The sequence below is a fragment of the Triticum aestivum genome, chromosome 2D, assembly GCF_018294505.1.
Source record: "Triticum aestivum cultivar Chinese Spring chromosome 2D, IWGSC CS RefSeq v2.1, whole genome shotgun sequence".
NCBI classification, from domain to species: Eukaryota; Viridiplantae; Streptophyta; class Magnoliopsida; order Poales; family Poaceae; genus Triticum; species Triticum aestivum.
In genome coordinates, this window is record NC_057799.1 from 612,230,156 (window position 1) to 612,257,272 (window position 27,117).

The following is a 27,117-nucleotide window of genomic DNA, read 5'->3' on the forward strand; positions in this document are numbered from 1 at the left end:
GGACTCCATGCGAAAGGATTGCACTTTTTAAACTTGTATTCTTTTTCTTTCATTTTTCGAACACGGGTCAAGATGGTCAACATGGCTATTCATCACAAAGGGTTGAATCTCACAAAACTCTAAGTGGTTCTCCCATATAATGACTACTTGTGTATCTAGAAATATTTTTTGCTAATTTTTATGACTGAGCTATCACACACTTGCAGTTCAATTTTGAATTACTTTCGGGAAATTGACATAAAGTCATTTAAATGTGCGAAAGTAGCTAGAAACTAGAAAATCCATGAAACTTAGGAATTGTGCACAAAATATGGTCTACTTACTGTGATAATTATGGTGGTGCCATTTTGCACCCTGATTTTTGTAGTTGCTTCACAAAAAACACCTAGTTTTGACACTGAGAAAATGATAATTGATTTTTTGTATAAAAAAGTAGGAAACTCTATTTAGCAACATTGTTTGTAATGTTAATATGCACCTATGTGTCTAATTTGGGAACATTATAATAAACTATGCAATGAATTTGGCCATCACCTTGGTCATTTGAGACTATATTGATATTTAGCATGCCAAAAAGTGTAATTAATATGGCTTAAATGAAAAGGTTTTCAACATGAAAACTATCCGTCTCGTCAAAATGAACAAATTTGATCTTTGGACCATCTTCATCCGAGGTTGTATGCAACCTGTATAGCCAAAACCATGCAGTTTAGCGAAGACCCCCCTTTGCCGAGTGTGACACTCGGTAAAGCCCTGTTTGTCGTGTTTTATTGTTTTACCGAGTGTTTTATCCACAACACTAGGCAAATTGCCTGTTTGCCGTGTTTCACATTTTTGCCGAGTTAGGTACTCAGCAAAGATAATATTGCCGAATGTCCGATATAATGCACTCGGCAAAGAGCCTAACACTCGGCAAAGAGAAAAATTCCAGTAGTGCGTATGGAGAACTATGAAAATCTCCTCCCTTTAATATTAGGTAAAGATGGGGAGAACCTGCCACTGCACCAACAACGACTTTGTGAACTTTTTGAGCTCCGAACTAATATATTCCTATCTCAGAAAATTTTGAATTCAAATTATGTTTCAAAAATTCGAACGGTTTTTTCTCGGAATTTTGCGGTAACCACGGTATCCGCGTTTCTCGCCCACCCTCGGAATTTTGTTGGGATTCGGTAGCCAAAACGTTGGCCATGGCACACCCAGAATTCTAAGAAATATTTTATCATGTCATATTTTGCAGATTTCGAGGTCCAAAATCAGCAGCCATCAGGCTAAGCCCAGTAAGGCAGCAACCCACTCTCGGAATTTTGTTGGGATTCGGTAGCCAAAACGTTGGCCATGGCACACCCAGAATTCTAAGAAATATTTTATCATGTCATATTTTGCAGATTTCGAGGTCCAAAATCAGCAGCCATCAGGCTAAGCCCAGCAAGGCAGCAACCCACTCTCATCACTTGGTCTCCTATCGACAGAGAGGAAATGCCGCCACTGTTCATCTCCGAGCACGCAGCCAGTGCTGCTCCCCTCCCTTGGGCATCGCTGCTGCCCCGCTTGGGCGCTCCGGTTCCAGACGTCGCTGGTCGGCCACCCGCTCCCCTCTGGCCCACTATTTCCCCTCGCCATCTGCCCCCCGCTCCCCATTTCTTGTCCCCTGTTGGCTGTGGCTGAGACGCCGACGCCAGCTAGGCAGCCGCACAGCCCCCTCCCCTCGCCGGCTCACCTCCAATCTGCTTGGCCTCCGCAGTCTGCACCATCGCTCCCTCCGCCGCGGCGCTAGACAGGTACTGTCGACCTGCCGTAGCAAGTTTGCAAGGTACAATTGATCTTCCTGCAATTCTTCTTAGCAATTCTGGGAATATGAAGGTGAATAATTGATGCCTACAATGCTCCTCCTTATATTGCCATTGATGTCCATCATGTTCATGTCATATTGCCATTGATGCAAATCATGCAATGATGCTTCCTGCTTATATACAATTGAATAATTTATGCTATTGCTTCCGGGATATTCGATTCGGAGCCTGGGCTCAGATGCTCCCTAAATCTCTCCTGTCAGATGTGCATTTGGATCTGAGCCTGGACTCGTATTCATATGGGTATTGGAGATGTATGCTGACTAAAATAATCTGGCCGTTGGCAGCATTAAATGCGGACACTGCCGTTTAGCTAAGGCGGAACAGAATTCACGCAAATGGCTCACGCGTTTTCCTGTCCCATACCGAGCCGTCACCGTCGACGGATGGCTGTAACAGCCTTTTGCCACTTCCAGATCAAACCTGCCAACCAAGCAGGGTTCAGGGTAACACCGGCAATCCATATCACATGGTTCCGGAAGTGTCAATGGATTTCGCCAACCACCTTCCACAGCAGTACCCAAAACTGGTATGCTTTTTCACAATCAGTCATACTATGTTGTAAGGCTAGAATGTACCATGCTTATGCCCTCACACACGGCGACATGTTTAAGGTAGCAGACGAGGTCATGATGATCCTGAAGCAGCAAAACACCAGAGCAACAAGGCAGATGTCACAAATGAAGAATGCAATGCAGTTGGACATGTTCAAGTTTGCTGACCAGCTTTTCAAGTCACTGCAAGGGCGATTTGTCGAGCACGCGGGTTCACTGATTGCCCTGTATGAGGTAATGTTTTTGATCTAGTCTCGTCCAAATGAATATTAGGTACCCTCTCCTGTTTGCTAACAAATGTCTTTTGACTAATGTATGCACCTGCTGGCACGCCGAATCCTGCGGCTTTCAACGCGCCTGCTGTGCAGAAGATTCATGGTCATAGGCTGGAACTATCAGATTGCGGAGGTTCGACTCTCACCTGCAAAGCTACCCTTTTTCTTTTCATCTTCAACTAGCCAGTCACATTTTTTAGCTCGCGCCATCTCCTGATCCACCGCGAACCCTCTCCAGCAGACTTCTGGCGTGATCAAATACCACTGCCATACAGAATTAAAATTTGTCAGCAATCAGAGAGACACTGAGATGAAAAGCCCTGTTATTAACAAGTGAAACTACAACCTTCAAATATTTCAGGATTGTTTATTGCTCGGTCAACCATATCTAGCGCCGCAGCAGCAAGTGTGCGCACGCGTGCACACTGTTCTTCATCGGGTATTGGAGGAACCCCTGCACCTGTATGGCTGTACCGTTACCCCCCTCTCACACTCGAGCTGGAAGAATCCCAGTGAACCGAGCATCTACACAGCAAAACAATGTTAGAACCAACAGTTTTATTATTGCATGTGTTTCTTTAAGTTTACAACTTTTTCTACTATCTTAGTTGTGTTTATGCCTCACATTCATGTTCCAATTTTGCCCGTTCGCCGGCCACAACCCCATCAGGAATTCCAATTTGGTTGCCAGTTCCAGCAAACGCATTGTACTCATCTGTTTCCATATTCCCGGCACCTGAACTAGTACCACCCAAACCAACTTAATCTTCATTTCTGAACTCCAGCCGCCGCCTTAGCCTGCACATTTCTCGATCTCAAGGCCTTGTCCCTATAGCAAAACACGAAATGGTGTCACAACCAGTCTCACTAACATGGTTTGTGCTAATTGGCACAAAAAAAACCAATCAACAACCTGTAGGATTTGCATTCTCAACGCCATTTCTAATGTGAAGGCCACCTTGCACCCCACTGCCACCCAAGGGGACCTGCAGTTTTTTTTGATAAAAGGATAAATACTTCTTCCTAAGGTACTCGATCTGCTCCTGTCACAAAAAAAGGAAAAACAAATGTTTTGTAATGAATCAGTATTTTGCTGCAATTCCAACTTCTCATCGATGTGGCTAAATTTTATTTGTTTTTCCGAACCTGGTCTTACAGTAGATCTCAGGTACAGACCAGTGAACTGAAGGATGTAGTGCCCGACATACGCCCCCACTATCCTCCCTGTGGTCATAATCTCTGGTTATATATTTCGGTCATGCATGCACAACTGTTAATGGTTTCACTAATTGCATGGGAGCAGTTCTCACCAAAGGGTACACGAATTTCCATTCGGTCTTCTCAACCAACCCAGCACTGAATATATCGTTGAAAAGGGTACAGAACCAAACATGGAATTGCTTTGCCAGCCCCTCATGCTTCCTTTTTATCCCATCCGCCGGATCTGTCTCCGTTGGGTCAAGTATCATCATAATCTTCTTCTCTGTATCCAAAATGTATAACGACCAGCAATACATAAATAGAACCGGGAACATGAAACTGAAAAATAGTTTTCACATGTAGAATCAGTTAGCAAGCAAGCCACAATGCATCATAAACTCTACCCAACAACGGCCACAGTCACTGCAGATGGTCCACCTACCTTCTTTAGCCAGTCAACTCTGTAGCCCATCTTTTCAGAGTTCATCATCATGGTGATATAGTCCCAGTCCATTGCAAAGCTCTTCCTGCATGACATCCTAACACAATTGAGTCGTCAGTTCAAACTCAAAAAAATTCTGGATCACAAAGAATTGAAATGAACAGACACAATACCATAAACTGTGGATCGAAAATGCGTCTCCATCTCGCAAGCCAACCACAGTTCAGGACCACGGTACATCCTTCGTTCCTTTCCACTTAGCATTCGCTCTATGCATCTCATTATGTTTAATGTCACCTCCCCTCCAGGAGACAGTTCATCTTTTAATGTCATGACCAGATGCCACAACAAGCAGGGGATGAAAGTTCTTGAATCATTTCCTGAAATAAACAACTTTCCTAGTCATGTTGTTTTGGAACGCAATTCGAATGAAAGTATTGGTATTAGTTTTAATTCTTTACTTTCGTACCATGCTTTCGCTGCACCCATTCATCTTGCCAATGAACCGAAGCACATCGGCATCTGATGGTTCAGCATGATTGAGTCCAACTGAAGGGGGGTACTTCTCGCCCAACACACTCCTTGCTGACTAATCAGCCTCTGTATTACCATTTCCAACCGAAGAACCTAGCCCGCTGCCACGAGTGTTGATCAGGTATCAGATACCCCATATCTCCAGATAGTCCACGACAGTTTGCTGCTGCCAACATACATGCTTAAGCAACGCAAACGGAATTAATTAGGCCTAATTAATTAAGCTAACTTTTTTTGTCCACCCAGGGGCTTCTGGGTTAACCCTGTCAGTGTACCGCGCTGATGCAGTGGGCGATGTCTCTCGCCACTGTCGGTCTCCGCGGTTCGTCCCGCCCGCGGCACCAGCACCGACATGCTGCCCGCACCTCTCCGGAGGCGCGATTCTGTTCATCCTTCCCCCTCCGGATTCGCCTGGGCAGGCGACAACAAGGCAAGCGGCACTGGATTTGGGTGTTCCAAACTGTCAGTGAACTCCTCCTGTAGGGGAAACCTATACAAACTCGGCGCTAATGGCGTCAGGCCACTCACCAATAATCACACAAAACAGAAAAATCCGGTGGAATAACACATTTTTGCGGTACTCATATCCACTTACCGGTCGATGGCATCAATCAGGACCTCAAGTCCGGCATCTTCCATCCCCTCCGGTGCCGAGGTTCAAGCCGCCGCCGCACGACCAGCAAGCATTTCAGTGGGGAAAGAAACAGCGGGGGCCAGAGTGGGGCAGTCTGGATCCCTTGGTCACGCTTTGTTATTTTTTTCACAACAACCCACATCGTCATCCACCGTTTGCATACTTCTGAATTGTCTGCTCCTGCGCACTCATGCGAGAGGGGCATGGTGTCCTATCGGGAGGGGCACTGCCCAGGCGTAACCTGAATTTTCACCACACCAATTATTAATGCGGAACATATACATTTCTGTTTTGGGGGTTTATTATACGATGTTTTTTGCTGATTCAGTACTGCCAACATCCTTGATTGTTTGCATCTTGTTTACAGCCAACACTTGTTTTCAGTTCACATAATAGTGTGAATGAATCACAAACAAATATGCATCAGGGGATCTGTTCTACATTTTCTTTGCACATTATAATGAATTAGCAGAAGAAAAAAACATCTGAATGGATAACAGAGTTTTTATCACCACACAAAAATGTAGGACAGTACACTGTAAACTTAAAATTCAGTAGTTCAGTAAACCATTTAGTCCAACTAGGGGCCTCTGGGTTAACCCTATCAGTGGATTGTGCTGAAGCAGTTGGGGATGTCTCACGCCGACGGCGCTCGCCGCACTTCTCCGCGGCAGCTCCGCCGCCGCCAGCACACTGCCCACATTCAGAGGCATCAGTTCCTTCACACTGCCACCCTGAATAGCTCGACCTGATTGCAACAACTCAAGCGGCACCAGATCTGGGTGGTCCAAGCTGTCGGCGAACTCATCCCTTAGAGGAAACTGCGGCAAACATCCCCAGCGAGACGCCATTGAAGTAAGTCATTCCATCCCCAATCACGTTGAATCCCCAAGCAGCTCATCCCTACCTCCGAGCTCAAATCAAATTAAAGGGGAAATTAGATATTTGGCGGCATGCAGATCTACTTACCGGTCGACGGCGTGTTGCAGGAACTCAAGCCCGGCCTCCTCCATCATCAGCTGCCGCCGGCGACTCTCGCCGCTGCTGCGGGAGACTGAAGGAGGCCTGGCTCAATCCAGCGGCGTAGGGTCACTGAAGGGAGGGGGGGTCTGTTTGGGCTGTGTTTAAGTTTTCATTTTTTTAATCGGGTTATTCATGCTGCACACAAACCCATCAGATTTTTGGTTACCCAAAACATCTCAGGAAATCTATAACGTCCTGTACACAGTTCATGTTCCTAGCTCAGACGAAAAGGTAACTACCTGGGCCACAGATCAGGATTGGCGCCGTTCGTGCGGCCTGCCAATGCTACAAATTGGGCCCACATACGCGGGCTGTTATGTAGAGTATATCTCAATTCTTTAATTACCAGTCTGCCTGCCAAAACATATTGTTCAGATCCCAAGACTTTTCTGGACCGTGGCGATTTCAGGTGCAGCTGAGCCCGGGCGCCGAATCGCCACGTCCATTGCTTCCTGCTTATATTGTACCTTTTTGTTGTATTGTAAATTTGCACATTTGGAATATATTTCCTGAACTAGAATGTTGTGAGCCTTGATTGAGCTATTTATGTCATTCTTTTGCCGAATATTGTGTTACACTTAGATTAGGTAGTTTTTTTTTGGAGTGTGCACACCCTCCATTTTATTTCTAGCTATGCCACCAGTGTGAACTAGAAACTCTGTCTAAAATCACAGCTGAAGAATAGATGTAGCAGGCTCTCAGTATCATTTTTTAGTACAAACGCATAAAGCATCATCCACATGGAAGTTCTTTCTACTCATAGGTCTCTAGTACTTAATCTTTCCTGAATCATGAATAACTAGAAGTAGAACGTTTGCTTTGACCGGCAACATGATTTCCATATCCATCTGCATGGGGATGGTAGGCAGTGAATATTGAGCCTGCCCACAGCTCGAGAGGAACTTTGTTTATGCACTGTCATAGGGGAAGTTCAATAAATTATAGTTACAAACTGCATGTAGTTAACCTTGTTGGGCATATTTTACCTTTTAGAGTTGGGATGCAAAAATTCCTATGTTGACGAATCACTGTTTTTTTTTTCTATTTGCTTGCTGAATACCCACTGAAACCTAGATCGGCTAGTCCCCCCTCCCCCAAACCTATCCTGTGACCTTCTCCCTTGGCCGCCGCCGCCCGCCCGCCCCACGATCTTGCCGGCCCGCGCCTGTCCCCCCACCCCCGCGACCCTCTCCCTTGGCCGGCGCCGCCGCCCGCCCGCCCCACGATCTTGCCGGCCCGCGCCTGTCCCCCTCCCCCCTGCGACCCTCTTCCTTGGCCGGCGCCGCCCGCCCGCCCCATGATCTTGCCGGCCCGCGCCTGTCCCCCCCTCGTCGCGACCCTCTCCCTTGGCCGGCGCCGCCGCCCCAGAATCCCGCCGGCCCGCGCCGCCCCACAATCCTTCTGCCCTGCGACCCTCTCCCTTGGCCGGCGGCGCCGCCCCACAATCCTGTCGGCCCGCGCCGCCCCACAATCCTTCCGGCCTGCGACCCTCTCCCTTGGCCGCCGTCGCCGCCCCACAATCTTGCCGGCCCGCGCCGCCCCACAATCCTTCCGGCCTGCAACCCTCTCCCTTGGCCGCTGTCGCCGCCGCCCCACAATCTTGCCGGCCCGCGCCGCCCCACAATCCTTCTGGCCTGTGACCCTCTACCTTGGCCGCCGCCGCTGCCCCACAATCCTGCCGGCCAGCGCTAGCGAAAACCTTGGGGTTAATGCATCTTCATTTTGGAAATTGAAATACACGAGCCTCGAATTTTTCCTACTCTTAAACTAAACTTCAATTGTTTGCATCGCAGTTCCTTCTCATTGGCTGGTTGTCTAGTAACTTCTACTTCGACATCATGGGCAATGGTACTCCTTTCAACTCCTATGCCCCAATTGCCATCATTTTTTTGATCTTATTTTTGTTGATGGCTTATAAATAGTCTTTCTTTTCTGATTTCATTTTATATCTACAATTGCAACCTTTTATTTGTGATGATTTTCCTAATTTAGATACCCATATTTGGAAAACTTGGCCAAACAATACCTTCCAGATTATACATTAAGACTAAATAAAATTCTGGACCTTATTTAGCAGTGGCCAAAGGGGGGGGGGGGGGTCGCCACTGCCCATCAACCATCACTTGTAGGTCTCAAATATGTTCATACACTTAGCACACACATAGTACCTTAGTTGCTCATCATTTAGATCAAAGCTGCCTAGGCACCTACATGTTGTTTCAGCATATGCATGTGATTTAGTAGGATTAACAACAGATGCAATTTCATTATTGGGATTATGTTCTTTTCAAAATGAATTATGAGCAATTAAGGTGCTATGTAGGTAAACTTATGAAGTATAAAAAATTTCATTGCTTGCAAGAGGAAGCTTCGACAAATGCTGAAACAACAAACCAGAATGTTTGGTAGTAGGTTTCACAATCAGAGTACGTTATTGAGAATCAACATGTTCCTAAATGACTTAACCAGTTTTCAAGGCTAGTTGTTATCCAAGACAAATAATAGGGCATGCCATGTTTCTAAATAAAATGCTACCATAAGTCCATAACATGCGCATGTGTAATAGAAACAAATAGATCGAATGCAAAATAGGATTAAGATTTTTTTACAAACATAGTACAAACGAAGGCCCTCGGAAACACACACGCACACTCACCCCTATAAATGCAAGCACTCACACCCTGTCGCTGTGAGCACCTCTGAGAGACTGAGCCGGTAGATCTTGAGATTGTCGAAGTCGCCTCATGCATCTCATAGTTGACGAGCATGCTACCATTGAAAGAAAGCACCAAAAAGCCTGGAATCAATCCGGGAAAATGTGGGCACCAGTGCCAAATCTAGGACTTGGAACCCGGGTGGACTGGTTCCACCACAAAGAATCTAACCAACTCAGCCAGTTACCAAACATGGTTGAGATTTTAAACACACTGACAGTAACATACTCCTTCCGTCCCACAATGTAAGATGTTTTTGCAAATTATGTTAGCATGTAAAAACATCTTACATTATGGGACAGGGGGAGTATTTTGTAGCGAAACAAGAGATGCAAGTAAGAACATGTTATCATACACTTGTGTAAAGGATGAAAATCTTGGACAAACAATACCTTCCAGATTATACATTAAGACTAAATAAAATTCTGGACCTTATTTAGCAGTGGGCACAATACTGTTCTATGATGACTTTCTTTGTTGTCACATCCAAGGTACCTCATCTAGGTTAATCTTGATTATAAAACTCAATCTACGTATTTCTTCCGTGAATTACTAAAAAATTTGGCCTCACAAGATTGGTTGGTTACAAACTTTAGAATTGAAACCTTTTTTGCACTTCTTTGTTGTGAGGGTCAATGAATGTCATCTAGGTGAATCTTGACTATAAAACTCAATCCTCTTTTTTATTCTCTGAATTACTCTAAAGTTTAACCTCACAAGATTGGCTGGTTAAAAACTTTAGAATTTAAACCCATTTCCCTCTACTTTGAAGGTAACCACATGATGCAATGGTCGGATCAAAGTTAACCGGTTCCAAAATTAAGATGAAGTGAATAGAACATGCATTGCTATGCAAATTTGAGTCTCTGTTGACCTCCAAATAATTTGAAACCAAATAGGATCTAACAGTGGTTGTACCAAAGAGACATGCGAGATGTCAGAACTAGACAAAGGCACCTTTAGCCTATCAGAAGGTTGATTAAAGTAATATGGCTATATATTACCTCTAGGTGATTCCTAGTGATAGAGTGAAATATAAATATGGTGCGACATTTATTAGGTACTAAACATGATTTACAAGAATGTAAAACAACACATTATATTTCTAATGCAATCATTTTTCAGATGATGATATGAAGTCAGTCATTGGTCGCATATCTCCGTCAGCCCGTACAAGTCTATGGGATGGTGTGATCCAACTTAAGAGCATCGCGGTGTTTGTGCTCGCTTTCTTTAGAAGGTAAAAAGTACCATGATTATGCTTTCAAATGATTTTTTTACATCATTCTTACCATTGATTTAGTATGATGTCTCATTGTTCTGTCTTTAGACAAGTAACATATTTTGTTTCGATAACAGACAACCTTATACATGTAAAAATGATTGTTGTTTTGCACTTACCAAATTGGTGTTTTGCTAAAACATCTTTCAATTTGTTACAATAGTAGCTTAAATATCATGGAGCACGGAGCAAAAAATTGTCATTGAACTATTAACCACAATAGTAGCTTCTAAATTGATGTGGCTTCCTTCTATTAGTGTCTTAGGTATGAGTGAAAAACATATTCAATCTTAAAAGACAACAGATAAATGAGAGCAAAAAGGAGTATTATTAAAATTTAGGCATGCCTTATATACTGAAATGAGACTGAAGAAGCAATATGCCCTTTAATCATATATGCAGAGAGGCATGCATCCATTCAGTAAATGTTTGAATTATAAGCATGAACTTGTATGTTGTACCACTTACAATGATCTGTTCTACCAATTGGTCCATAATTAATTCACTACTGCTGGGAGCATGTATCATCTGAATGGCTTTGTTTCTTTGTTCCCAGAGAGAATTCATAACTCATAAATTGACCGCCATTGACACCACCTACAAAAGAGTGGCTCAACATTCTTTATCAATCCCTCCCTCTTTTCGATATCCTTTAGCGACAGAACAAACACCGTGAGACACAACTTACTCAAGAACATGCATGGTGGACCAAGAGTCGAAAGTGAAGTTTTAATAGAATTTTAAAATCACCGATGACAGATCAAAAGCAGATTGTGAAATTTAAACATTATCAATGAACTCCATCAGTCAACCTCGTTGTTGTTTCTATCCACCTTGACCTCCGCCGCAAGAGGCTTGTGCCACCGGCGCAATGGCGGCTGGTAACCTCCTCCTCCTTGACTTGACGCAGGCGCCGGGAGTGAGCAGGGCAGGACAACGGCGCCCCAAATGTGCAACCGTGTGAGCCCGTCGTCGACGCGCTCGCTGTGCACCCCTGCCACGAGGTGAGGCTTGCGCGCTCCCCAGTCTCCCGTCATATTCCCTTCCCCTCAATCGAGCTCATCTCCTTCATCTCCTGCCCATGCCCCCATTGCGACGGGATTGCCGATTCCTCCTGCATAGAGCCTCCTCTGCACCGCCGACAGTGTCCTGGCTAGGCAGCACACGCGATAGTGTGTGCCTGGGTACTGACCTTTCCGCAACACATTCGACGAAGTCTTGCCCTACAACGGTGGCGATGAGCGTCTGCTTGGATCTGGATACTGCAGATGTCGTGGCGGCTGCCATGTGCAATGGAGAAGGCGCTGGCTTACATCAGTGGCTCATGTCATCAAGCAGGTGCCTCAATCAATCCGTCTGCTTAGCTCACAAGCGCCTCAATCGATCTGTCGATCCAGCTAGCTGCTTAGGTAGCTAGATTTGTACGCGGGTGTTACCTTGGCCTCGTGCTCTGTATGAAGCTACCTCGGCCTCTCGTGATCCATATGAAGCGTCCCGTGGGATTGACCTCCTTGTCCGGTGGCTCCATCAGTTCCTCCTCTGCCTCCATGGGATCCGCTCCCTCGTGAGCCAATATTTAGAAGGGAGGGGTGGGTCGAAGGCAACGATGGATGCAGAGTTCTCCGAGTCTAGGTCCTGACTTTTTTGGGGCCAATCCAGGTACTTAGGTGTGCATGGGGATGGGGTAGGCCGAAGAAGGCCCAATGCAGCGATGGCGCGACATACCAAAATGAACGGACAGAGAACCAAGAAAGGATCCTCCCTTTTATATTATTCAATTTTATTATTCAATTTAATTAATTAATTATATTATACCCTCATCTAACTTATGTTTAATATAGAAACGATCAATCTCCACATGCTTCGTTCTATCATGCTGGACTGGGTTGTTGGCTATGTTGATAGCTGATTTATTATTGCACCACACCTTCACAGGGCCTTTTCGAAGTACTTTTCAGTTCTAACAGGAGATTTTTTTAGCCTTAACAGGAGATTTCTTTTCAGTTCTGACAGGAGATTGCTTGGTCACAACATCTTAGTAAGGCCTACTGTCATGGCCATGTACTTTGCTTCAGTTGTCGGTCTAGACACAATGGATTGCTTCTTTCTCCATGACACAAGGTTCCCTCCAACAAAAACACAATATCAAGAAGTTGATCTTCTATTATCAAGGTAATTAGCCCAATCAGCATCACAATACCCCTCTACATTCAAGTGTCCATTGCCTTTGAACCATAGGCCCCTTCTAGGACTCCATTTTAGATAGCGCAATTCTATGTGCTGCCTCTAAATGCCCACTTCTTGGGTCATGCATGTAGCGGCTCACCACTCACAGCATAGGATATGTCAGGTCTGGTGTGGCACAAATAGATGAGTCGGCTGACAAGCCGCTGGTAGCTCTCTCGACCGGATCTCCTGACTATGCACATAGCTGATGGTTTTGCTCAATCGGAGTTTGACGCAGCTCGGCACCCAACATACTTGTCTCAGTGAGTAGATCCAATACATATTTTCTTAGAGCGAGAACTATTCCTTTAGTAGAGCTTGCAATCTCAATTCCCAAAAAATACTTGAGTTGACCTAGATCCTTAATCTCGAATTCTTTTCTCAACATCACCTTCAGCCGACTTATCTCTACATTATCATCTCCAGTGATAACAATACCATCCACATTAACTGCAAGGACGGTAATATGACTCTCTGGATGCCTATAGGAGTATAGGACACAATATGATCCCCATGACACTGTTTATAATCCATACTGCATATGGCTCGTCGGAATCTATCAAACCAATCGGTGATTGCTTGAGACCATACAGACTTCTTCAATTGGTACACCTTGTCCGTGGTGCTTGGACTACCAAAGCCAGGTAGAATCTCCATATAAACTTCTTCCTGAAGATCTCCATGCAAGAATGCATTCTTGACATCCAACTGATACAATGGCCAACCAGAGCTAACAACACAAGAAATAAGAGTTCTTATTGTAGTCATCTTTCCAACGGGTGCAAAGGTTTCATCATAGCCAATCCCATAAGTTTGACCTTAGCCCCTTGCCACTAGTCTTACCTTGTACTGTTCTACTTTCCCTTCCAGGGTTTGCTTCACGGTATACACCCACTAGCAAGTAACTTCCTCCTAGAAGAGAAACAAGATACCATGTCTTGTTCTTCTGAAGAGCTTTCATTACCTCCATCATGGCCTCATACCACTTTGGATCCTGTATTCCCTTGGGATCACAACAGATTGTAATGAAGCAATTAAAGCTCTATACCCTGGCGACAGTGAGTCATATGCCACATAGCTTGCAACATCATGCTCAAAATTGCACCTTCCAGGAGGCTTTCCTGCTTTAGCTTGTGGTTCTTTCCTGCTTTAGCTTGTGGTTCTTTCCTTGAGGCAATAGGAAAATTCAATGAATCATCACCTATGATACAGGGCTCACTCTTAGATGAGTCCACTTCGATAGGCATTGAAATCTGCTATTTAAACTGGCATCAACCAAGGAGCTTATAGACACCAAACTAACAGGAAATGATGGAACACATAAGACCGAAGACAATGTGATACACGAAGTGTATTTCACAGTGCCGATCCATTTGATAGAACGATAAGTTCCATCAATGACTTGAATAATCTTTTTATGCATAGGTGGATGTGGAGCATATGATTCAAACTCACTCCACCTTCCTGTGACATGTGCTAATGCTCCAGGAGTCTAGTATCCAGTTGGAACAAGAAGTTTTATTTGAGGTACCTTTGCCAATATGAGCAAGATTAACAAGATTGCCTAGAACTGTTGTTTTTCCACTTTGGTTTGGAATTTCTGCAGTCCTCTTTGACCGTCTCAATTTCTCTAACTCCCCCACTGAGGGTTTAAGAATCTTACTTGATCCTTTTGCACTCAAAGTTAGATTGCCATTTTTTCCTCAAACAAATGAGTGGATTTTTCATGTAGCTTCTTAATTCTTTGATTTCCCCCCATTGTTCAATGTAACTGAAAAGCACCAAGAGCCTCTTCTCTTCTGCTCTATTGTATCTTCTCTTGCACTTTACTTGAGCAACAACAGTTAAAAAGCAGGTTAAAAATCCACCACGCTGCTCCCTGTCACAAACACCAACCACACCTCCTAGAAGTTCTCCTTTGCCTTCTTTCAGCAACCAGCGGAAAAAACAGCTCCTTCTCTCCACTAACAGATTCCGGCAACACACCTCTTCTCTGCTTCTTGCTACAGTACTCACTGCACCAGCACCGCTACCTCTAGGGAGTTAATTGCTCAAAACCACCACATTTGTGGCTAGGGTGCTCCAAAACTACCGCTTTCGTCAAAAATCACAAAAGACCACCACTTCTACGCCAAGTGGATAACAAATCGCATTGATTCGAAATTGAGCGTGTCTAACAGCAAACCTGATGGTTGGGACCGCTGATGTGGGCAAGACTAATCCTAGTCGATCTTTGACCAACCGAGGTGGACTAGGGGTCCCACCTGTCAGCTCTCCTCTCCTTCTCTTATCTCCTCTCCTCCCTTCCAACATGAGCGGTGGAGGAACACCTGCGGCGGCTGACCCTGCTAGCTCCGGCGAGGTTGAACCCCCGCGCTCCAGCATGCTCCGGCGTGGCCGAGCCCCCTCCCCCCCCCTCCCGCCCCTGACCGCTCCGGCGAGGCCGAACCCTCGTGTGCCCACGCCCCTGCGTGCCCGTGCCCTTCCTCCCTGCGGCGAGGCCGAGCCCCCGCCTGCCCGCGCCCCTGCTAGCTCCGGCGAGGCCGAGCCCCTGCGCGCCCGCTCCATCAAGGTCGAGGCACAGCCAGCCCGCCCTCCCTAACAGGTGCCAGGTGGTCAGTCACCGCGATGCCGCCTTGCGGGGTGGATCCAGGAGCTGGTGTCGGTAGGAGCTCGTAGGGCGATGCCGGAGAAAGGTCGAGCGCAGGGGAGGCGACACCGCAAGCGCGGGGGAGGCCGACAGGCGCGGGGTGGGCTTCATCCTCGCGTCGAGACGGGCACTCAGCCGCGGGATAAGGCGGGCGCGGGGTGGGGCTTGCCGGGGAGGCGAGCGCGAGGCGGCGGAGCTTGCCGGAGGGCACCCCTCCTTTAGCTCGGCCTTAGCCGCCGGTGGAGCTGGTTAGAAGGGGAGGGAGTGAGAAATTTGAGGAAGGAGGTGTGAGGCAGACAAGTGGGACTGCCGTCCACCTCAGCAGTCAAACTTTGACTAGGACTAGTCTTCGCCACATCAGCCCAGACAGACGGGTCCCACCTGTCAGTTTTCCTGGTAGACACGGCTCAATATTAAATCGGTGTGATTTGTTACTCACTTGCCGCAGTGTTGGTGGTTTTTTGTAGTTTTCGGCAAAAGCCGTAGTTTTGGAGTACCCTAGCCACAAATGTGATGGTTTTGAGCAATTAACTCACCTCCAGGTGATAGTAGCCGTAAGGCTTCACCCAGCTCTCCTTTCACCAGCACAAACCAACACCGCAGGCCTACAGATCCTTCTACTTGCACGCGCTGCTGGCAGCCGTCTTGGCTGAAGCTTTCGATTTCGAGCAGCCACACCTCTGCCTCCTGTTGCTGCCCCCAGCACCCATGACCTACAGTACCTGCATGAGCCACAAGAAAGGGCCCCAGTCCCAGATTGCACACCACAAGCTTCAATGCCGACCTGCTGCGTTGCCCCATTCTCCTGGCCGCAGGCACCTCTTCTCTCCGCTCTGGTCCACCACCAGCAGCGCTTCTCTTCCCCTTGCTCCAGACCAGTTCCTCTCTGCTACAGGCCATGGCTCTGTTGCAGCTTTTCTCCCATGTGATTTCCCCCTCACTCCAGGAAGCTCCACTAGCGCCAGAACCTTCCTCACCCGCAGCTACGAGCACCACCTTTCCTCTCGCCTCCGGCGATGGCTTCAGCCGTAACCTGGGTCTGATACCATGTTGTCTCTTTGGTAAAAAATCTGGAACACTCTCTTGCTCTCTAGCTACAGCCCACAAGTATGACTAGATATACACAAGGGCGGGCCTTTGGGCCAAACCCATACACACACCCCGCACATACACTCAGCCCAATATATATCCTTCGTTCCTTACTAGGATGTTGATTGGTAGAAGTTTGCACCGTGCTTCTAAGTTATGTAACTGTTTTACTACTCAATCCAGTCAAATCTCCATTTCCTTACATAATAGGTGTTGAAGCCTTCAACTGTAGGACGTGAGATGGTTTTGGTCCTTTAGGCATCACTTTCATAATAGTACAGGGACAAAACATACATTTTCTATTGGTACTAATGGGGCATAATGTCAAAAAGGAATTTGATAGCGAGAGGCCAATGAGGTCAAACGAGTCAACCTCCAACAAAACGAGCCTTTCGTCATATTATTGTATGAATTACAGAAGGTAGTTGTAACATGTTAATTATTTCGGGGTTGAAACATTTCGTTGTTGCAACATCTCCACTACATATGATTCTATTTTTTGTATGTAACACGAGTTTGCATATAAACATTTCGGGGTTTAAAGATTTTTTATACTGGTCATCAGATAGTGTATATTTCCGTATGTATATGTGGACTTCTGTTCATTTCTTTTTCCTGCTCAATTATTCCTTGTACCATTTTTAAGTGGAAAATAGTAGGGAAGACACTACTGCCCTTCTAGAAATTGTTTGATGGAAAATGTACAATGGAGGGTGGGCAGCCAGAGCTACCTTACAAAGTATCTAAGTACTATTGCATTCCCTCTTTGAGGCTAGGTTTTGCTCTATACGTATCCTTAGCAAAGTATTCTTTGAACATCCTAAAACATTCATGAATGTTAGGTGTGTCACCATCAAATATGATCATGTTACTGTGATTCCATTAGCTCCAGAATACAAGAATAACCATCTCAAAGAAGCATTTGTCTTGGCTCCTGTGTTTACTTCTTCTAACATATCCATGAGTTGCATGTCCAAATTCCACTCCTGGTTCAACATCCACCAAAAGTTTTGGCCAAGTCACATCCAAAAAATAAGTGTTGCAGTCCTTCCCCAAAAGATCTCTGTAACTCTGTTATAGAGCCTATCAAGTAGGAGTGAGAAAACAGCCTATGTTTACATTCACAATATGGCTTCCATATCCAGGACATAGGGGTGGGATAAGGATCATGATTGGTTGTATTCTTGTAACTTTGTTGCTGGAAAGTTTTGTGGGCAAGGGTCTTTTTTTTCCAGCAACAAAAAACTTCGTTGCTAAAGACCCTTGCCCGCAGTGAGTTTCTAGGAACCATCATCATCAAAGTAGCTCAATTGATCATGAATAATGACAAGGTTGTTGCATTGGGAGGATGCCATAGAAGACAGGGGAGGGTGAAACATGTCACATATAGATTCATAGGTTAAGGCCTTCTGAATGGTGGTCTCCTCGTCAATAGTAAAATAGTGCAACTGGGGGGGGGGATTTAGATTGCATAGTATGATCAGATATACCATGTGTCCTACCAAAACCTAACAGTATCACCTCTCCCAACATCACATTTAGCCAAAGGCTGAAATTGGTCCCATGGAGACATACAATCTCTCCACCAAAAGGAGCAGCATCTGCCAAAGTGTTGTGGAGGCAGACATGTCAGAGTAATGAGCTTGCTAGATGAAGTTCATCCAAGGGATGTTCTGCTTGCTGAAGAATATGTATACTCTCAGATGAAGTATCTCTACGCCACATGACTTGGGCCTACATGCAAGACCTCATTTGGCAAGACATTTACCTTGCTATCAATATCTTTGCCTACATAGATAACATTTGTACCATTTTCTTAGTGAAGGTCCGAAGCATAACAAAATTGATATATATGGTGCTTTAATTGCTTTCTGCAAGTTAGAATTAATATAATTTGTCTTTGTACGACAACACATGTCTTGAGTTGATCAGATTTAATGATAATCTGATGTGCATAGTGTATTTATTTGTTTCCACCGTAATCATACAGTAGGAATATACCTGTTTCTTAGATTGAGAAATAAATATTTAGTTGTTGTGAATGGTGGATGTTCAAACCATGTTGTTTCTTATTATAAGATATCCATGTGTTCTTTTTGCAGTGGGGAAAAAATTCAAGATATTGTCTGGCCGAAAACCATAGAAATCGAAAGAAGAGTGAAATGGGGGGATTTTAAAAAATTCCTCAAGGATCTTCGTCACTCTCAAAACCGGTCGATAATGGTAAGATTATTTTCTTACATTATAGATGATTCATCCTTGTTCTTATGATTTGACATTCTCCCCCTATAGGATTATTTACTATTGTGCTGAAATGAGTTTGAAATTGTATGTGACATACCTAGAGAACTAGTCCCTCCGTTCCTAAATATAAGACTATTTAGAGATTTTAATATGGACTACATACAGATGTATATAGCGTATTTTAGAGTGTAGATTCGCTCATTTTGCTCCATATGTAGTCCATATTGGAATCTCTAAGAAGACTTTATATTTTGGAACGGAGGGAGTATGTGTTCTGTAGCGTCATTTTTCTTCCATCATAAGTTTTACTAGTTGATGAAACATCACAGAAATAAACCTGAACTAATATTTACTTGCAATCAATATTCTATTAGGTAATTTCTCTGTGCTTGAATGCCGAGTCTTCGAAAGATGGCTTAGAGGGAATGAAGGAGGTAACGTTGACACTTGATTTTCCATTTCCAGCCTTTGTAAGGTATGGACATTCAGAATATTATATTTAAGGTATTTATGACACTGATGCAGGTTGCAAAGATGTTAAAAGTGAACAAAAGAATTGGTTTAGCAACAATAGAAGATGATACATGTATTTATGTATGTCCCGGACAGAAGGAGATAATAACAGTCCTTCAAAAATATGGTTTCTGGAAAGGCGCGTCAACAGTCCATACAAACCAAGACTCTTTAATCGGTTTTGTTGTACGGGACCGAAGATCACCGGTAAACACAAGCAAGGGAGAGATAAGCATTGACAAAATACAAGAAATTGGGTTTACTCATGTGGAAGCACAACAAGTGATATATGGTAAGCTTGTATTATCTATTAGTCCACATACATGGAAGTCTTATTCTCTCACTGTCCTCCTCTGGTAGTTGCTGATCATGCACATCATCCTTCTCTTCTTTCAGATCAACGATCATACCCTGTTCACCCTCTTCATGTTCCAGTAGATGATGGCATATATTTTCGGCGTCCTCCTCTGGTACTAGCAGAGCAAGGTGCATATCGTCCATATCCTCCTCCTGGACTAATAAGTCATGACTTTCATGCTCGGCATCCTCCTCCTGGACTACCAGGTCAAGGGTTACATCCTCGACATCCTCCTCATGCCCCAGAATGTCAAGACGTCTTTCACTCGCATGCTCCTTGCGCAAGAGACCAAGGTTTCATTTCCCATCGTCCTCCCAATTTTGCACCAGGATATTTGAGGCCCTCAACTGGTCATGGAAACAACAATGGTATTTCTCCTGACTAGCAACATTGGATGTTTAGCGAATGGCATGAGACTGACTATGCTATTACAGGTTCACTACACTTGAGGCCACCTAGTGGTTCTGCTTCTGGTCGTGTGTGGCCTCCCATGTCGCACCCAAGGTCTGGGAACGATCTTTATGGTTTTGAAAGATCGAAAGGTTTCTCTCGCTCTAGCTCCACATATTACTCTAGATACGACAATGGCTCAGGTAGCAGGCCTCGCAACTAAAGTCAATGATGAAAGCGTAGCCTTGTCCCAGACAACATTCTGAATGATTTATCTTAGATTGGTGTATTCGGAAGTACAAGCCAGACACCAAGACATGGATTCTTGTTTCCTTTTCCTTTTCGACCAGTTACTCCCAATATCTGCAGAACAGAATTCTTGATGTGTACAATGATGTATTACTATGTACCAACTGGCATTGCTGCATGTATCTTAAGATTTGGTGCTCAATGATGTTATTATGTATTTTTCTGGATAAGCCCTAGGAAGTTTTCTTCTGAATAGTTGAAGTGTGTCATAGACTCATAGTGAACTACTACGGTATGATAGATATGACGATGGAACAAGTCCTCTAGGTCTCCTCCCTGTCCTGGCGGGCTTGTTCTACTAAAAAGCTTGTCAAACGCCTCCCTCCTTGTCGACTGCCAGAGAGCTTTCGCAGGATGCCAGCCGGTTGCCCAATAAGCTTGGCTTCGAATATAAAATCTGCAGTTGGAGTTTCTTAGGTGGTGTTGCCGGTTGTGAGTGGTTTTTCCCCACATTGGCTGCTCTCTTTATTATAATTGTTCCCTTGACATAAATAGATATTTAAAAAAAAATCGGATGCTAAGTGTCTATTAAAAAGCTAGTTCTAATGGAGAGTTTTAGGGAGGTTCCATCACTGCAGTCAAGAGGGTGTGTAACAGAATGGCCCATGAACTAGCTGCTTACTCTAGGAGATTTGAGGACAGTGTTACCGTTGCTGATGTCCCAAGTTCGCTCAGGCGCCTCCTCCAAGGAGTGTTGTAATGCTAGTCAGTAATGTAATTCGCCTGGGCCTTCTATACAAAAGAAGTTTTGAAAAGCTAGTTGATTTTCATTTGGGTAACAGTCGGTTTTTCGCCCATTCTGTTTTTTTTGGAGGGCACAACGTATATGTGCGCACATTTCCTCTGTCCTGATTGTATCCCTTCTCGTCTGCCTTTGATTCGGGTTATAGCCAAGTTTCCCCCTACTACTAACTGGCCCAAAACTTGAGAAAAGAAAATCTAACGGTTGTGATCTTCTGCACCCAATAAGAGCAACTTCAACAGCTCACCTAAAAAACTTTCCGTAAAAGTCGTTTTACAGGATGTCTGTATAATTTAGAGGAACTTGTCAGAAGACAACTTTTTTCTAATTCCTGTAAACATCTTTCACTAAAATCATTTTTCTTATATTTTTTCATTAAACAAGCCTAGCTAATGGCCTATGGCCTGCAAGTCAGTGACACATGTGACGGTGACTGACAAGGTGGCGTGGCAGCGATGATGATGGTGGCCGGCGAGGTGGCGTGGCGCCATGGCGCGAGGGTGTCCGGGCTTGAAGGTTCAAGCGGTTTCAGGCCGCCAAAATTATACATAAAGATCATCTTTCCACAAACATAAGGAGAGTTAGCGGCAATTATAGAGGATCCCGTAAAAAAAAATTAGGGGAGCTATTGAAGAGCTATTTTTGCCTCAACCTCTTGTAAACAATTGTGTTTTTAATCATATGGGAACTGTTAGAATTTCTTGAACACCCGATGGGTAAACAACTTTGGTTGACTGCTCTGCGCGGAAGGCTGAGCCTACATGGGTTGATGGTAGACATTTGTCTCTATAGTACTTTAAGAAAATATATAAGTTTTCATGTTTTACTTTTCTTCTCTTCATCTCTTCGTCCAACATTCCCTGCATGCGATAATCAATCACCTTAATCTACCCCCTAACCAAATTTATTTTAATTTATTTGCCAATCTTCTCATCAAACTATAAGATAAATCACGAGCACGATTTGAAATATTACACAATCACATTAATATAGGCAGGTAATCATAAGTTAAATATTAGTTATACTCCGTTGCAACGCACGGACATTGTCCTACTAAAAAAACGCACCTGTTTGTAAGAAAAACCTTGAACACGAGCATATAAACAATGGGACAACTAACGTACCTGTGCATGTTGACGACACGTGACAAAGGAAAAGAGTAAGGCAAGATACTCAGATCTGGAGAGCTAAGATGGTCCCTGAGGGAAGGGTCACATTGTTGCCGACGGCCCGTATTGCACCATGTGAAACTGTAATTGACACCCCTTGTCGGTGTCAAAACCGGCAGATCTCGGGTAGGGGGTCCCGAACTATGCGTCTAAGGATTGAAGGTAACAGGAGACAGGGACACGATGTTTACCCAGGTTCGGGCCCTCTTGATGGAGATAATACCCTACTTCCTACTTGATTGACTTTGATGAATATAGGGGTTACAAGAGTTGATCTACCTCGAGATCGTAATGGCTAAACCCTAGATGTCTAGCATGTATGATTATGATTGCCTCTACGGACTAAAACCTCCGGTTTATATAGACACCGGAGGGGCCTAGAGTTGTACAGAGTCAGTTTACAGAGAAAGGAATTTTCACATCCGAACGCCAAGCTTGCCATCCACGCAAAGGAGAGTCCCATCCGGACACGGGGGAAAGCATTCTATCTTGTATCTTCGCGGCCCCTTAGTCCGGCCCATGTCACATAGCCCGGATGCCCGAGGACCCCCTAATCCAGGACTCCCTCAGTAGCCCCTGAACCAGGCTTCAATGACGATGTGTCCGGCGCGCAGATTGTCTTCGGCATTGCAAGGCGGGTTCCTCCTCTGAATACTTCAAAGTAGTTGATCAACAAGAACTTTGTCCGGATCTGTTTTAACAGTCACAACCTGACTGCCACAAAGGCATAATACTTAATCAAAAAACACGATATGTCTTCACTGATAGTTTTGCTGGCGAGATGTTACGTCTGGCCTCTTTATTATTTCGAATCATTTTTCAATCTCCCGTTTCGCGTTTTGAGACGCAGCCTCTGGTGACACGTCTTGTCAAAGCAGAGATCGTGTCCCCTTATCATAGGATTCTCATTAATACGGATTTGGGTAATCCAACCATGCTGTTCGCACGACCCATTGGGAATAGGTGAGTTTTAAGGCTCGTGGGGGGACGCTCTATATTCACTGCCTTTATAAGGAGATAAGAACCCACCTTCTCACCCCACGCCTTCTTCTTCCTCAGCCCATCCGCCCTCGAGCTCCAGCGCCCAAGCTTCAATCCTTTCCGTCCCCAGAAAACACTCCAGCCATGTCCAGATCTGCAGCGCATGGCAAGTGGATGGCCTCCTCCATCACGGAGGGGAACATCAAGGAGCTCCGGGAAGCGGGGTATCTAGCCAAGGAAATCGCCCACCGGCTTCCGGCCAAGAAGCAGATCGTCCCTACTCCGGAGCCCAATGAGAGGGTAGTATTCATCCCTCATTTCCTTCGCGGATTAGGGTTCCCCCTCCATCCTGCCGTCCGCGGCCTTATGTTTTACTACGGGCTAGATTTCCATGATCTAGCCCCGAATTCTTTCCTCAACATTTCGGCGTTCATCGTCATGTGTGAGGCATTTCTCCGCATCCCTCCCCACTTCGGCCTATGGCTCAAGGTCTTCAATGTGAAGCCAAAAGTGGTGGATGGTCAACACGTGGAGTGCGGCGGCGCCATGGTGAGCAAGCTCCCCAACGTCACTTGGCCCAAAGGCACCTTCGTGGAGACCGTGAAGGGATGGCAGCATGAGTGGTTCTACGTCACGGAACCCCGTGACTCCACATGGGCCGCCGCACCCGAGTTCAAGTCCAGACCTCCACTGTGGCTGACATCCTGGCTCAACAAGGGTCCGGAGTAGGCGTCATCTGACGAGGTGATGACGCTGCAGAAGCGCATCCAAAGTATGGTAGACAAGAACACCAGTCTTGCCAGCGTAGTCCAGGTAATGCTCTTTCGCCAGATTGTCCTCTGCCAACGCCAGACTCAGCATATGTGGGAGTTCAATCCTGCCGGTCCTCGGACCCTGCAGCGGTTCTTCGGCATGAAGCACGAAGACATGTGGAAGCTGCTGTTCAAGACCCAAAAGACGTGGCCGAAAACGACCGATGACCTCGGCCTTGACTGTACTCACGCCGCGTCTCTCGTAAGTTTTACAATAACTTTAGTATTTGTAAATCCAAGGGGCATACTAAGCTTTCCATTCTTCCCAGAGGGTTGGACGAAGAAGGCGGAGCGGATTCACTGTCCGGCTCCGCTACCTGAAGACCCAGTCATCCCTCTGCTAACGAGGATGCTGGTTCCGGCGCCATATCAGGCACCGGAAAAGAAGGCCAAGAAGAAGGGCAAGGAGGCCAAAAGTGGCCTCCGCCGCAAAGGCGCTTCGGACGTAGTGTCCGAAGACACCGAGACTCACTCCTCGCCCGATGAAGGCGAAGAGGAGGAGGAAGAGAGTAATTCTCCCCTTAAGGGGGAAAAGAAGAAAAGGGGGGTTTCCGCAGACCTGGAGGTGGAGGCGTCCAAGAAAGGGAGAATCTCCCTTACGGATGATTCCGAGTCAGACGCCGACGACATCCATGAGTGGCGCCCCAGGCCGAAGCCCCTGGCCGGATCGTAAGTACCCAAAGGCACTTGTACTTATATATATACATCCGATTTTCCGCTTTGTGATTTTAATAGATTGAATTACGTGCTGCAGTCCGGCTCGCGTTCTCCCCCAGCGATCCTCATCTTCGGGGAATTCGCTGGGTCTGAACATGATGGATAGCGAGTCGCCTCCGCCGGCATCCCCCCAATGCTACGGACAACACTAAAGTGTTGTCCCGAAGGACCCTTCCGAGTCAGGGAGAGGTGCGGGAGGCCGTCAAGGTGGCGCCAGAGGGCGATACCTCTGTTGTCGGACACATGGGGGAATCGACCCCCATGGAGACTGGCGACGGGGGCCATGCCCAATTCGGCCCCCAACCGAATATTATTCCGGAGACCCACACAGATCCGGAATCAGGTGAGCAGCCTCCTTCGAAAGAAGGGGGTGCGCCAACTCCACCGGCGACCTCTGTCCATCCAGAGGCGCCGGATACTCTGGTAGGAGCGCTTCAGAACGCTTCCATTGTGGAGGAACACCGTATCCTTATGGGTACGGTGGTTGAGAGGGTTCGGTCCGCTAAAAGCGGATTGAACGAGGCATGTGCTAGCCTTCTGACAGGCTTTGAGGTATGTGATGTAACTATATGAAAAGAATGCATGTGTATAGATAGTAGCCCCTGAGACTCTGTTCGGCGTTCATGAAGAAAGGCTGGACAGGGGATCAAAAAGTTTTCGCAGGAGACTAACATATATGTCTATTTGAACAAATAGGCTTCGATGCTAGCGGCAACCTCCCATGCCGCCGAAGTCTCCGAACTAAAGCAAAGGTTGGAGCGGGCCGATGAGGAGCTCATCCGTGCCAACAAACAACTAGAGGACAAACAAGGTATGCAATACGTATTCATATATGAAAATGATATGAGTTGTTACGTTATCTTGCTGATCGTGTTGTTATGATGCTCATAGGCGACGCGTCTGAGGTCGAAACCCTCAAGAACGCGCTGGCCGAAGCCCAGAAGAAGGCGGAAGAGGAACGAGCCGCCCGCCAAAAACACGAACCAAGGGTGGAGGAAGTCCAGCAAGAGCTCAAGGACGCAATAAGTAAATGCGAGTCCTTGGAGCGCAAGGTTGCGGATCGAGATTACGAAAGCCCTCCAAAGCGCACAGGAGGCCCAGGCTAAGGCCCAGGGCGCCCTTCGGGAGATCCAAGAGGCGAAACAGATCGCGGTGGGTAAGGCCTTTAATATGCAGAGCAGATTTGTGGGGAGAAGGTACATCTTACTGACCCAAGTTTGGAGTTCTCCAGGAGCGTTTGCGGATCTGCTCCGGAGTGTTGCTGATGCTGTGGAGTTCTTCCGAGCCGAAGAGGGGAGCTCAACGGAGAAGCTGTTCTGGTCGCAATACCTTGCGCCAGAGCATCCAGTGCCCCTTAGCAATCAGTTGAACAGCTGATCGAATTTCATAGGATGGCCAGATTGGCTATGAATGATTTTATAATCCGTCTGTGGCCTGTCGAACCCATACCCAGCAGTTACTTCGGGCTCGTGAAGCGGCTGGTCAATGCCTGCCCCCAACTTGATGCCGTAAAGCGGCCGGTCTGCATCGAAGGTGCGCGGATGGCCTTCGCCCGTGTCAAGGTGCAGTGGGCGAAGATGAACGCCGTCAAGCTCGCGACCGAGGGACAGCCCGCAAGCAAAGAGCACCGCACGCTGGAGCGGTATTTCGATGATGTCCTGGAAGGATCCCGCATTGTAGAGGGCCAGTGTTCGAAGGACATCATTTTTGAATGAATGTATCTATGTTGTCCAATCCTGTATTATGGAAGAAGACCTATAGATGATATGTTGCTTGCTTTATTTTAAATGTTTCCTCCTGTGCGTCCGTTTACGATATCTGAGAGTTGGCCAGTCGTCGGCTTCAGCCCCCACGTAGGTAGTACGGGGGTGTTCGGGATAGCACATAAACACACTTGACCCAACGGCTTGGTCCATGAAGGAGGTGTTAGTGCGGCGAACCAGGCAATCGGACTATGTGGCTTTATCGCTCTCACTTAGCCATAGGAGTTTTACAATATGGGCGCAGCCCCTAGTATTGTTTGATTATCCGAACTTGGGTGATGTGGATGCCCGGCCGGGTGAAGGCCGGCCTGTCGCGTAATGCGGAAAAATCACAAGAGGTTTATACTTAGTCATCGAATAGCTGACCAGCTCTCGCCGCATCATGACAGTCAGTTTTCGGCTTTCTCTACTGAGGTGTTTATCCGGATGAACCGGAAACACAATCGCAGTAGTTCTCCCTTTACTACCTTAGCAGAACAAGGCAGAACAAAAGGCAGTAACCGCAGGAGCCGGGCAACCCAACTATTGACCAAAGACATGATTCGGAGCCGATGCATATAATGTTATGGTCGGGACGCCGAATTGCACTATGAAAGTGTTCGGAATTTATTTTATATTTAAGAAATGCACGTGGCTCAATAGA

The 27,117-nt window shown here is 46.1% G+C and overlaps 1 protein-coding gene and 1 long non-coding RNA gene across 11 annotated transcripts; one reads left to right on the top strand and one right to left on the bottom strand.

The window, feature by feature from the left end:
- The first annotated feature begins 1,426 nt into the window (after positions 1-1,426).
- On the top strand, positions 1,427-20,443 carry LOC123054951 (uncharacterized). 10 transcript variants are annotated; one of them, XM_044478831.1, is made up of 10 exons: positions 1,427-1,813; positions 2,141-2,382; positions 2,468-2,815; positions 8,309-8,363; positions 10,355-10,469; positions 18,579-18,699; positions 19,095-19,154; positions 19,246-19,525; positions 19,630-19,959; positions 20,026-20,443. In XM_044478831.1, exons 3-10 carry the CDS (start codon positions 2,723-2,725, stop codon positions 20,202-20,204), a joined length of 1,233 nt encoding a protein of 410 aa, XP_044334766.1. In that variant the 5' UTR covers positions 1,427-1,813; positions 2,141-2,382; positions 2,468-2,722; the 3' UTR covers positions 20,205-20,443. The 10 variants fall into 10 exon arrangements, with proteins under 10 accessions (XP_044334766.1, XP_044334768.1, XP_044334767.1 ...); XM_044478833.1 differs by having other exon boundaries at positions 1,427-1,781; positions 2,057-2,382; XM_044478832.1 differs by having other exon boundaries at positions 1,427-1,781.
- LOC123054953 (uncharacterized) lies at positions 2,810-4,959 on the bottom strand. The gene is made up of 9 exons (XR_006426420.1): positions 4,794-4,959; positions 4,498-4,704; positions 4,325-4,421; positions 3,993-4,165; positions 3,829-3,906; positions 3,596-3,725; positions 3,308-3,511; positions 3,029-3,207; positions 2,810-2,946 (listed from the first exon to the last, which is right to left on the bottom strand). It is a non-coding gene; the product is annotated as an uncharacterized lncRNA (long non-coding RNA).
- Positions 20,444-27,117: the final 6,674 nt, after the last annotated feature.